The sequence below is a fragment of the Scophthalmus maximus genome, chromosome 19 (genome assembly GCF_022379125.1).
Source record: "Scophthalmus maximus strain ysfricsl-2021 chromosome 19, ASM2237912v1, whole genome shotgun sequence".
Classification (NCBI taxonomy): Eukaryota; Metazoa; Chordata; class Actinopteri; order Pleuronectiformes; family Scophthalmidae; genus Scophthalmus; species Scophthalmus maximus.
This window is the reverse complement of record NC_061533.1, coordinates 50,802-63,531: the sequence shown is the minus strand read 5'-3', so window position 1 is coordinate 63,531 and position 12,730 is coordinate 50,802. Positions and strand designations below refer to the sequence as shown.

At 40.3% G+C, this 12,730-nt stretch overlaps 1 protein-coding gene across 4 annotated transcripts in view; it reads left to right on the top strand.

Moving 5' to 3' along the window:
• Positions 1 to 12,730, top strand: part of tncb (tenascin Cb) — a 52,383-nt gene that overhangs the window by 34,779 nt on the left and 4,874 nt on the right. For 2 of the 4 annotated variants that reach the window (XM_035640281.2, XM_035640279.2), the window contains 10 exons: positions 422 to 694; positions 1,934 to 2,056; positions 2,777 to 2,920; positions 3,259 to 3,378; positions 3,644 to 3,787; positions 4,469 to 4,599; positions 4,709 to 4,841; positions 5,092 to 5,243; positions 5,957 to 6,053; positions 11,940 to 12,101. In XM_035640281.2, coding sequence (XP_035496174.1) covers positions 422 to 694; positions 1,934 to 2,056; positions 2,777 to 2,920; positions 3,259 to 3,378; positions 3,644 to 3,787; positions 4,469 to 4,599; positions 4,709 to 4,841; positions 5,092 to 5,243; positions 5,957 to 6,053; positions 11,940 to 12,101 — 1,479 coding nt within the window. The remainder of the gene's footprint in view (positions 1 to 421; positions 695 to 1,933; positions 2,057 to 2,776; positions 2,921 to 3,258; positions 3,379 to 3,643; positions 3,788 to 4,468; positions 4,600 to 4,708; positions 4,842 to 5,091; positions 5,244 to 5,956; positions 6,054 to 11,939; positions 12,102 to 12,730) is intronic. The other 2 variants (XM_035640282.2, XM_035640283.2) reach the window with 1 other exon arrangement.

The window sequence follows — 12,730 nt, the reverse complement described above, 5'->3', positions numbered from 1 at the left end:
TGCACTGTGTTTTTAAAGCAAACAGGATATTACATTTTCTCAGCAATTTTATTTAAAAAAAAAAAAAAAGGTCAGAATAATTGTTTTCCCTAAAATTTCCTGAAAATAATATGTGGTCACAGTCACCATCTTGACTAAATCAGTTTTTCATCTTACTAACCACAGTGGCTATATGTCAGTTTACTAAGCCTGAAATAAAAACTGCTGTAGACTTTTGTTTGGCTCGATCACAACGTAAGTTCAGAACTTTCTTCTGTATTTTTTTTGCAATTTTCAGCTCTTTTTTTGTTGACTGCTGAACCACATTACCAATGCTGGCATTTTTACATAGCCACATTCTCTTTGACTGCAATGTTACTCAAATGTCAAAGCAATCTTAAGTTCCACAGAGGAGGAAAACTGCCTTTCCCCTGTCCCTCAGAGGATGAACCGGAGGTGCAGGCTCTCCTAGTGTCCGATGTCACCCCTGACAGCTTTAGGCTGGCCTGGATGGCTGAAGAGGATGTCTTCGACACCTTTGTCATAATGGTCAGCCAGCCTGAGGGTCCAGGCAAACCAAGAGAGCTGGTGCTGGGCGGCGAAGAGCAAAGTGCAGCAATGACAGAACTCAATGAGGACACAGAGTACAAAATCGAAATCTTTGGGCTTGTTCTGGGAAGACGCTCCAAGTCTGTAATCGAGGGGGTGAGAACAGGTACACAGTTAAAGAATGGAACCAAGAAGAGAGCTGTGAAATGTGGACTGGTCTTGTTGGCATTGCCAGTGTTGTCATTTTTGTCTTTCATGGTAACTGCATGAAAAGTCATCATGTTCCAAAATTTGTCTACTGTTTTCTTTGTGTCGACTAATATGGTGTCAAGGTGTTGGTTCAAGGCACTTGTTTAACAAAACGGGAAAAGGTGTTTCTGTCATTTTCTACACTGGTTATTAATGATGACCAGTGCTGGCAACGCTCTGTGTCTCATGTCATATGTTGCAGCTATATGTCTTGTGGTGTGTTCCGAACTGTCTGTCGGTGCTCCTGAGTGGTCCCAGCAGAAAGCAGCTGGCCACATGGCAGTTTGATCTCAAGGCTGCAGACCTGAAACAGTAAAATAATGAAGAGCTATATTGATGATACATAATTATTGTAGTTTTATTCTTGTTTTGATGCAACATTTTGTATCCCAGGGTGGTCTAAATGCTGCGTAAGACGTTTATCCACTGTATTAAGAATTTCATTAAATTTAATTTGGATTATTAGCAGCTTCAAAATGATCAGGCCCTTTGAAGAGAAACTCTAATGGTCAACACCCACTCAGGACATTTACTCAGATCTTTCGTTGGTGTCTTCATTCAGTCCTCCACCCAGATGTCTTTGACTGCCTGGTCCCCTGTGTCAGTGTCTCTCTTTTGTTAAGGAGTTGGGGGGGGCAGTTGTCTATGTCACATAGGACGGGTGTCGCTGGCTGTGTCCCCTGTCCTCCCTTGGGGTAAGGCTTTACTCTCGGGTAGCACAGTGAATGTTTCACTTTTGTGTTTCCATGAAATGGAGGCAAGTTAATCCCCTCAGGTCTGTCACGCAAGATACTGTGGTTTGCTGTTTAGCTGGAAATGGTCTCTCTGTGAGACCAGGCCTCCCCAGACCCCCTTTGTCTGTCTACCTCACTCTCTTTTACACACTGGCTCTTTTGCTCTGTGCTTCAGTGGTGGATCTTCCCAGGCTACAACAGAATATGTGCATGTCCTTTTTTGTCTGCTGCTTAATTCCAATGCAGAAAATTATATTATGAAATATCTATACTCTGCATTTTATTCAGTTTAGAGACACATTTACTGTATGCTATATTTTCCACTCCTCAACATGCTAAGAGGGTTATACACACATTGACTAAACCATTTGTTTTTGGTCTGTTTTTGCCCCCACCTGCTGTTTATGTCTTGCTTGTGCCAGATCTGGGCTCACCCAAGGGCATCCGCTTCTCTGATGTCACAGACACATCCGCCACCGTTCACTGGGCAGTTCCGAGAGCTCGGGTGGACAGCTATAGGGTCACATATGTGCCTGCTCATGAAGGTCAGTGTCGCCATGTGTGGACAACAGTCAATTTTTTAACATGGGACAGCTTATCGCAGAGGTGTCACTTAATTCAAAGAAACTGACTTCCTTAAAAAAAACATAAAGATTTCGCTCAAAACAAACGTGAAGCTCCAAATTGGATTCAAGATTTAATGAGTAGAATTCAACAGTTTTCACAGCATAATTTTTTTTTGATCAGTTTCGGGTTATATTGCAGATTATTGACGTCATTATTGCCACTAATGAAAACTGCCACTCCTCTATCATTGCTGTTCATCTATCAGTGTAATCCTCCACCATCTGCCAGGCAATTCTTTTCTGCAATTCATGATAGACTGATTCTGCCTCCTACTGACTAGTTATGGGTATGTCAACTAAATGAGGGACTGATTATATTTAATTGATAGACTTCAAGTTCCCTTTTATTTTTGGCCACATAACTGAGTAAGTAATGACAGAATGACACTCAAAAAGTGAATAAATAATTATTTTATTTTATATGCACTCTGAATATACCAATGTCATCATAAGAAAGGATAATGTGATGAGAAAAGGCAGCTGCTGACACCAAAATCAATGATAATGTTTTGATGATGTTTTATATTGTCTCTGTCCATTGTAATGGACATGCAAAAATAAAGTGAAGATGCTTATTCACACAAGGATGTATCGTCCTCTACATTCACATTTGTGTTTGTGTGTTGTTTTGACTCCCAGGTAATGCTAAGACACTGACAGTGGGTAACTCTGAGTCTCACACTGTGCTGCCCAACCTGACACCCGGGGTCACCTATGAGGTTACCGTTGTCGCTGTCAAGGGTCAGAGGGAGAGTGAACCTGGGTCAGACAGTGTCACCACAGGTACAGTAACGCTCATGGAAAACCTGTACACGCGCACACACATACACACACACATTTGTAAAAACACGTAAAAATGTGCTTGTGTTGCTACTGTTTGATAAAATTACAACAATCATTAAAAACTATTAAAATGATACTGTACATGTAGCACTGATAAGATCATCAACACAAAAAATGGACACAAACAAAGGTTCACCTCTTTCACTAACCCAACACTATACCTATGTCCACAAGGAGAGACATTTAAGTTTGGTCAACTCATGCTGACTGAATGTGTGCGTGTGTGTGTGTGTGTGGGCGGGTGTGTGTGTGTGTGTGTGTGTGTGTGTGTGTTACAGCTCTGGATAAGCCCCGTGGTCTCACTGCAGTCAACATCACAGACACTGAAGCTCTGCTGCTCTGGCAGCCCGCCATTGCTACTGTAGATGGCTATGTCATCACCTACAGTGCAGACTCAGGTATGTAGAATCAAATCATGCAGATATATGGATAAACGCACATTATTACCCTTCCAAGCCAAACCAAGGTTTTACATGACATGTTATTTTTTTACTGCAAAGAATGCCACATTAGGGAGGGGATATCAGTTATATATGTGAGACAATATGACAAATATTCCAAGTCAGTTTTACATAAAACTAAAATCTGTCTGACATATCAGTCCAAAATTTGCTTCTTCTCATCCAACCACTTTCCCTGTCCTGCCTGTGTGTGTCGCTCCAGTGGCTCCGGTGATGGAGCGCGTGTCAGGAAATGTGGTAGAGTTTGAGATGAGCTCCCTGACGCCAGCTACGCACTACACTGTGAAGGTGTATGCAGTGAGAGACTTGGCCAAGAGTGCAGCCACTACAACTGACTTTACAACCGGTGAGCGGTCCCACCCGAAAGATGATGGGTGTCTTTTCTCACACCTCAAATGTTTTTTTTTATTTTTATGACCCACAGACTCTTCAGCTTCAACCAAAAACTAATTCATAAAATAAATAAACTCTTAACAGGATAATTGGCTGCAGTGATAAAAGATTGTACAGTTTATGATTTTTTTTGGTTCCCCATTAGCTAATGTGGGGCACTCAGGTCTACTCAAAACATAGAAACATATAAGCTAACTAAATTAATTCATGCATATATTCATACACATATTATATATGACTTTATTGTTATTTGTTATCTTCTATCAATACATATCTAGTCATATTCCAACATATTACTATATTTGTATTCAAATGTACTTTAATATATAATAAATGGACATGTACAAAAATTAATTCATGGATAAAACATTTCCAGTATATTACTATATTCTTATATATAAAAACCTGTTTATGTGGTATATACCCCTAGCGTTCATGTAATCATTCATTTAATAATCATATTAAGAAATTACCCGCCCTGTTGCCATGCTCTTATTCATTAACATTTCTATATGTCAATAATTATACCATATACCATATTTCCATTCATAATCACATATAGTAAAGAACATGTTTGAAATTAAAGTAAAGTTTTAGAGTGTGGGATTATTTTAAATGGCAGTTATGTGTTTAGATGTGGATGCACCTCAGGATATGGCTGCCAGTAACATCCAGACAGAGAACGCCATGCTGACCTGGAAGCCGCCTCGTGCCGACATCACCGGATACATTCTCAGCTTTGAGTCTGCCGACGGCACTGTGCGGGTGAGTGGAAACCAGGAATCCACTGGTTCTGGTCTGAGTTGACAATGCGACATTAAATACAGGACAAATGTCAAGGGAAGAAAATGTTTGAATGTATTTCTTCCATCAGGAGGTGGTCCTGAGTCCCACCGCTGTATCATACAACATGGCTCAGCTCCGTGCCTCCACTGAGTATTCAGTCAAACTGCAGGCCATCGCTGGTCCTAAAAGAAGCAGAGTCATCACTACTGCTTTCACCACCAGTGAGTAGATTCATATACAGGTTTCACCCCTGGTAGTCTGTATGTCTGTAGTGTCAATCTTCAATACTGTGTGTATTTTTAATACTGTCATGCAGTGTGAGGAAAAAAGGAACCTATTCTATTTTTTATAAATCCTGGATTTTGTGATAATCCACTAAAACATGAGTAACAACTTTAGTGAAACTACATAATGTGTGTGTGTGTGTTTGTGTGTGTGTGTGTGTGTGTGTGTGTGTGTGTGTGTGTGTAGCTGGTGTGCTGTACAGATACCCCAGGGACTGCTCCCAGGCCCTGTTGAATGGCGACACCTCATCTGGCCTGTACACCATCTATCTGGGGGGAGATGAGAGCCAGCTCCTCCAGGTCTACTGCGACATGAGCATAGATGGAGGCGGATGGATCGTAAGTCCCTCTCTCAATCACACACCCTTGCAGATGCGCACACAGGGGAACATTTTATTATCTTTTAGCTCACTGTTTTGGTTTAGTTTGGTGACTGAAAAGGGGTGAAAAGAAGGATACAAGTGAAAAAAAATCAGGATTTTAATTTTAATTTCTCCATTCACCATAAACACAAGGTACATATAGTGTGTGTTAGCAAGTTATGTAAATTTACTGTCATGTCTTTCTTTTGGCTAGAGGTGTTTTCTAATTGGTGAAGGCCAGCACAGCAGAGGTAGAATGAAATGCCACAGTCCACACCACAGTATGAGCAGGTTTTGGTGAATAAACACAGGACTTTGACCTGGGAGAATGTGGATTGAATCCTGTTTTTTGTTTTTATTTGTTTGTTTTTTGTTTTTACTTAAGCTGCTGTCAGACATGCACTGAAGTCCAGACATCTTCCTGAACTTTTTCGGAGGGGCTGTATGTGGTGGCAGGGTGCATGACAATTAGACTATGGACGAAGCATGCAAAAGAGTTGTCTTTCTGACTGAACTCACGCTAGATCTTCATTTTTGTCAAAGCTTGTCCAAGATAATTTCGCCTCTTTAAATCTAATTTTGTTTTGAAACCCCATATATGAAGGTTGTATTGTCGTAATGTTTCACATACAGCTGATTGCCTATAGAGCAGCACAATCTCACATTATAAATCTGTTGTTTCCTTTGCAGGTTTTCCTCAGACGCCAGAGTGGGAGACTGGAGTTTTTCCGTAACTGGAAGAATTACACAGCTGGATTTGGTGACATGAATGATGAATTCTGGCTGGGTAATTTCTATCAAACATCATAGCACAACACACTACTGAGTTTCATGCAGCTTCACCAAATCGCTACAAATCCCACATATTAATGAAGCCTTGTTGGAAACTCTAATATTTCATCTGTTACTCATATTTTAATAGGGAGTGCTTAGTGCTCAAAAGCTGAGAGGATGACAGAAATGAAACTTGACAGCCACAGATTAAATGCTCAATGTTGTCAGATACTGTTCTGACAGTGCCACTGTGTGGTCATTTACTAAACTATCTTGGATGTTTTTTTTAGTTTTTTTTAACTAGTTTGCTCCTATTATTATTCTTAATCTTTTTTTCAGACACATACAGTAGGTCCATATAAGCAAAGAGAGAGAATAAAAGAAAAAAAAGATACAAATACAACACAAGGACAACAAGACAAAATCTAAACATTGCAGTTCACAAGTCCCCAATTATTAAAATACATAAAGACATCTATTCCAATGTTTCCAATAACAAGATGGGTACCTTGTGTCACTTTGTGTCAGCTCAGTCAAGGCCTTTACAATTATATTTTTTGAGTTAACTAATCAACATAAATTTGTACATAAAGCATTTCTGCATGAAACTTGGGAACATTTCTAATCTCTAATCGAGCATGTGACCATCTTGGGAGCTTAAGCAAGATTCTTAGCGCATCATTATATGCAACCTGAAGCTTTTTCATTTTTGTTTTACTATAACTGCAGCACAAGTGGGTAGTATAGAGTGCAGTACAGTAGGCCCGAAAGAGGGAAAGTTTTTACATTATACGTGCACATGTGAAAATTGCGTGCTAGCATATTGGCTGGAGAATACAGTTTGCAGCACTGGCGCTGAACATCATCATCACATAAATCATTCCTAATAATGTGACCCAAATATTTTACATTGTTTACTATATTTAGCACTTGATCTGCCATAAAAAAAGGAAAGACTTGCTTCCGATCCTCCTTGGTTTTAATAATCATGACAACACTCTTCTTAGGGTTAAATTTGATATCAAACTGCACACCATAGCTTGAACAGATTCTGAGCAGGTGCTGTAAACCAGCACTACAAGGAGACAGGACAACTAAGTCATCAGCGTACATCAGATGGAAGATCAGGCTGTCCCCCATCATACATCCAGTCACACTGTTTTAACCTCCTAGAAAGTTCATCCATATACAGATTTAAAGAGTATAGGTGACAGTATTCCACCTTGTCGCACTCCATTAGTCACTAGGAAGGGTGATGATACAGTCTACCCCATCTAGCTTGCATGGTTTGATGCAAATACCAGAAATGCAAGATCCTGATCATATATGGTGGAACCCCTCGCTTATGTAGTTCAATAAATAACTAACCATAATTAATTCGGTCAAAAGCTTTAGACGCATCCAGAATAGACATGAATATTGAAGTGTTATGTCTTGTATAATTACTGACTATTTCCTTCAGTGCATATACACACATATCTGTGCTATTTTTATTTTTTAAAACCAAACTGATTGTCAGTGCTTACTATAAAATCCAAGATAATTAGTTCTAGTACTAGAAAGTATACTAGCCTTGGTATTTGGCCTGTAATTGTCTATGCTGGAGATTTTACCAGCTTTATCTTTAATAACAGGTACTAAAAAGACCGATAGCATAGAATCTGGTAGTATTCCATGCATTAGCAATCCAGTGAAAAATATAGCAAGTAGGGTTGAAATTTTACAGCTGGCATACTTCAGATGTTCTGCTGTTATTTGGTCAGGTCCACATGTTTTGTTCACTGCCAGTTCCTCAATAGCATAGCGCACTTGATCTGGTCTAACAACCACACCCTCATTGTTTGGGACATCATCAACATTAAAATCATCACTCTTAACACAGTTAAAATTATCCATGTCATGTTTTCTCCATAGTTCAACAATATCTTCAGAGCCAGTAATCCCATTGATACTGGAAGGCAGGGGCATCTTACAATTGTTGAGTACCGTTACTCCTTTCAGGAGTCATACACATTATTCTGATGAAGCTTTTTGGCCATGGAGTTTGCCCTCATCGTTTGTTAATTTTTTTGAATGAAACATACAGCATATTTAAATCTGGCATTCGTTTGTTTCTTAAGTTCACATTCTGGGCCATTCCTAGCTTTTCCATCCTGGCCTGAAGTTATGTTGTTTAGCCCTTTTTTGGCAGAATGATTTACTGCAGTTTTTCAGACAACTTACAATTTTATCATACATAATACATATTTCATTGTTTCATATTGTGTTCATTCTTACAATTAGTGTGGTCACATAGAATGGCATGAAGTGGTATATCAATACCACTTAGGCTCTTATCAATCAGTGAACTGTAAAGCCAGAGATCTTTTTCTGTGAGCCTTGACCAATCTAGATTCCCAGTTTGTCATAGCTGGTCAGCTCAGGTAGACTCTCAAGATTCAATATCATAGAGACAGGTGTGTGATCAGTTGTGGTCAAACCATACAAGATCTAAACTTTCTCTAGACACTCATGAGCATCTGCTGTACACATCAGTCATTCAGCCAATATGTTGTATGCCATGCTTCACTGGTGTATGTGTAGCTATCTACTGGAAGCAGTACTTTGCTGGTAAGAACCAACTTGCTGTCTTGGCAAAATTGGATCAAGTGTGGTCCAAATAGAGAATTGTTATCAGAAATGTCAGCATTCATATCACCCACAACAAATATACATGTGAGGCAGGAGCAAGGGGAGGGAACGGTCGATATCTCCACCTGGAGGAACCTCGCCCCAAGGAAATTATAGACTAATAGAAAAAGGCAACACATGTCCATAACACACCGGACAGAGATCGGGTTCTTAAAATAAATTATTTTATTTGATCAAATATACCTTTTTTTTAAACAAACATTCAAGATGATTAAATACCCTATAACAATCAAACAGGGGGCTGGTCGAATCATAAGAAAGAGGGCTGGGGCTTACCACCGTGGCAGAAAATCGAGAGGGGTAGAATCCAAATGACAAAACACCACCTGTGACACAACACACCACAACGGAAATCGTGAGAACGCACCAGCACCATGGGATTGGGTTGCCGCTTGTGCTGGCCCAAAGCAACTGTTCAAAAAAGGGAAAAAAAGGAAAACAATCACTCAAAACATAACACTAGCGGAAGTTGCACAACGAAAACAAACAAACAAAACTCAAATACACAGACACTTAAATCAATGCAAAACAGTACCACACAAATCTTAACACAAAAAGTAATTTTATAAATAACCAAATTTTATACTACAAAATAAACAAACAAATAAAGATCACTTCAACCAAAATGAAAGAACCCAATTAATTAAAGAAAGAAAAAGGAATGTAACCGACAAGAATAAATACTATATTAAAATGATGTGTCTGCTTGAGCAGTTAAAACCATGAACGTGTAGAGCCAAAACAGCAACTCCTGCCAAAGCTTGGCGGCCGATGATAGGTCTCACACTGGCAATGGAGGTGCAGCCCCTCTGGCAGCAGGACTGTGAGCCGCAAAATCCACAGCGTTGCTCACGGGGAATGCACTGTGCCAAGCAGGAGCTCCAAAGCAGAGTGATTTACTCCTCCAGTCTGCAGCTGCGCCAGATGCGCTGGTATTAGATAAGATGGTGCACAGAGACGTGATGTCTAAGACACGCAAAACAATTTTTCCATGCCACCCGCAGCCACACCAACACGGATGTCGGCTCGGAGGAAGCAAAGGTGGAATGGTTTCCCACCTGCTGGTATTTGTAAGGTGCTTAGCGCCGCCCAGTAATCACGGTACAGATAGTTAAGCCACAGTGTCATGTATTGGTAGGGTGGAGAAACCTATCCGGCTAAAAATGTATATGAACTTTCGCTGATAAAAGAACTTATCAAAGCGAGTCTATTAAGAAATGGATCCTCATTTTGGTAAAATATATAAGGAGTGTAGACATTTAGGATTATAAAGGCATTCTTATTATGAGCAACTTTAAATGCTATACACCAGTCCACCTCAAGCTTAATCACACTGATCAGTGGATAATATTATTATGCCAAAGAATGGCCACCCCTCCTGGTATTCTGCCACGTACTACTCTTGTACTTAGATCTGTTGTGGACTCCCCTGCACCATAAAAATCAGTATGAACAGTATTAAGTTTATCCAGGTCTTGTTTGGCTAAAAATGGCTCTTGAAAATACAGGATATCAGTGTTCTTCGGGAGCTTGTCAATAACTATGTGTTGATCTTTGTCAACAGCGTTCTGTTCAAGGCGCAGGCCACGTGAGTTATATGACACCACTCTTATTGTCATCAATTCCAATCACACTTACAATGCAAATGATGCCCTAGCCACACTCACATTCGTTGTAGCAACAGGTGCTTTTATATCCACCGGCGCTGCAGTAGACCTGGGTTTGCGCACCTCATAGAAACGCTTTACAAAAGTTCCTTCTGGCCAAATCTGTGGCTCATACATTTTGCTAACCTCATTCCACTCAGCAGTTATTTTGAAGGAATTGAACCGAGTCTGAGCTGTGTCTATCTTTTGACAAGTTACATCAAGGCGTAGTTTGTCTTTCAGGTAATTAGCCAGTGTCTCAGAATCTAAGAATTTTGTAGCAAAGACACACACCAGCTTAGTCTTCATGACCTGTATGTTTCCCCCAGCACTGGTTCCAACAATGCCAGTGGTCTTCTCTCTATGATGGTTCGGGCAAGATTTGGACTTTGTAGTAGTATTCCCAGTGAATTGTTCACGACGTCTGCCCTCCTTCACTACTCAGCTCCACACCAGTGACGTTACCGCTTCCCTGTTCGGCTCTGCGCTTGAGGCTCCCTCCTATTTGCTGGCAGCCATGCTTCCCTGCGCACTTGCCACACTCTTCACATTCCAGTTGGATACTTGATCACTGACCTGGGGAATGGCCGTGCTGACTTTGCCAAAACCAGGCTGCTCCATGACTGCAGCTCCAATTGCCCGTACAACAATCTCCATACCTCGACCCGAGGTCTCCTCGCTGATCCTTGGAGTAGGCGCACTCCCTCGGCCCAAACTCGGCTGCTCAATCTCACTTATGCGTTGGTTATACCACTGTGGCTGTACGCATATCCTCACAGACACTTGTCTGCATACACATAGCCATAGAGGAGATGTCCGCACTTAGTTGGTTGATTCGACCGAGCAGGCAAGAAACGTCCAGACTGTTGAACGTTATCGGTGGAAGTAATTAGACACAAAGCGGGGGATGTTTACACCAGCCTCATTAAGGCTCAAGCAGCTCTTTGCACTGTTTATATCCTTTTGCGGCCCTTTATGTGCTACAAAACGTTGTGTGGAGCTCGGACATATTTCAAATAAAACTTTCTTAGAATTTTCAATCTACTCTGAACTGAAGCGATTCACAGCCAGCAAAGTAATGTCGTCCTGACTCAGAGTTTTAATTTTGACGATGAGGAAGTTAAGCAGTTCATCTTCCACAATGATGTTGCCATCATCAGATTTGTGAATCTCTGGTTTTAGTCGAGATTTACGAGATTTACTCACTGCAGCGAGTGCACATGTTCTATTGTGGCTGTTCAGGATGATATGAGCTGCATTCCTTCACTAATGATTAAATGACTGTGGAAGATCAGGCAGCAGTAGTCACAACCATTTTCTTCAAGAAATGCCAATACTATGAAATTCTGTTTGACTGGATATGCATGAAACACTTGGATAAAAAAAAGATATATTCCATAATTGAAACATGAATCCAAATTTTGATGAGCTATCAAATATAATTTAGTCATATCAATGATATATATTTTGTTATCTAAATGTCAAATAATGTGGTATGTTATTTATCATAATTGATCATCATTGCTGTTTGTCCATTATATATGATGTCCTCTATCCCTCAGGTCTGTCCAACCTACATAAGATCACAGCCGGAGGTCAGTACGAGCTGCGTGTTGACCTGAGAGACAAAGACGAAACAGCCTACGCTCAGTACGACAAGTTCTCTGTGTCTGAACCTCGAACCCGCTACAAAGTCCACGTGGGAGGATACAGTGGAAATGCAGGTAAAGCCCGCAGCCAAACATGTACACAAGGATTTAGTTCCACTGTCTTTACCTTCAGAACCTGTCTGTGGCTCTCAGCCTCAAGGCTACTGGTTCCCACTGAAGACAACTTTTAAAAACTTCTCACTAATATATGGTATTGTTTACATTTGTGTTTTTTTCTTCTCTGCAATAGTTACTGGTCAGTGTAATTTTAGTTAGGATGAAATAAATGCGTTTATTCTGGACTACTTTCAGAAGCAGATTAATACAATCGTTCCTCTAATATTACCAGCAGCAGGACAGAGTGACTGAATTCAAATTAAGTGTGTGTGTGTGTGTGTGTGTGTTCATGCTCTGCAGTACAGAGGAATAAGTAGTTTATTGGGAACACCTGCATTAAACTACAGCCTCCCCCACACTAATATGGGCAAAATAACAGAAACACGTCAGTTAAACACAATACAATTCAACACACCCACAAACTGCAGCCTGCAAAATGACAATATAGTTGGTTCAACACCTCCTTTTTAAACTTTTATTATCACAATAATAAACAACAAGACTTTTTGTGTTGAATCCCAGCCTGATACACTTTCTTAATGAACAAATTCTGAATACAAACATCAAATGTAAAACACTGGAATTAA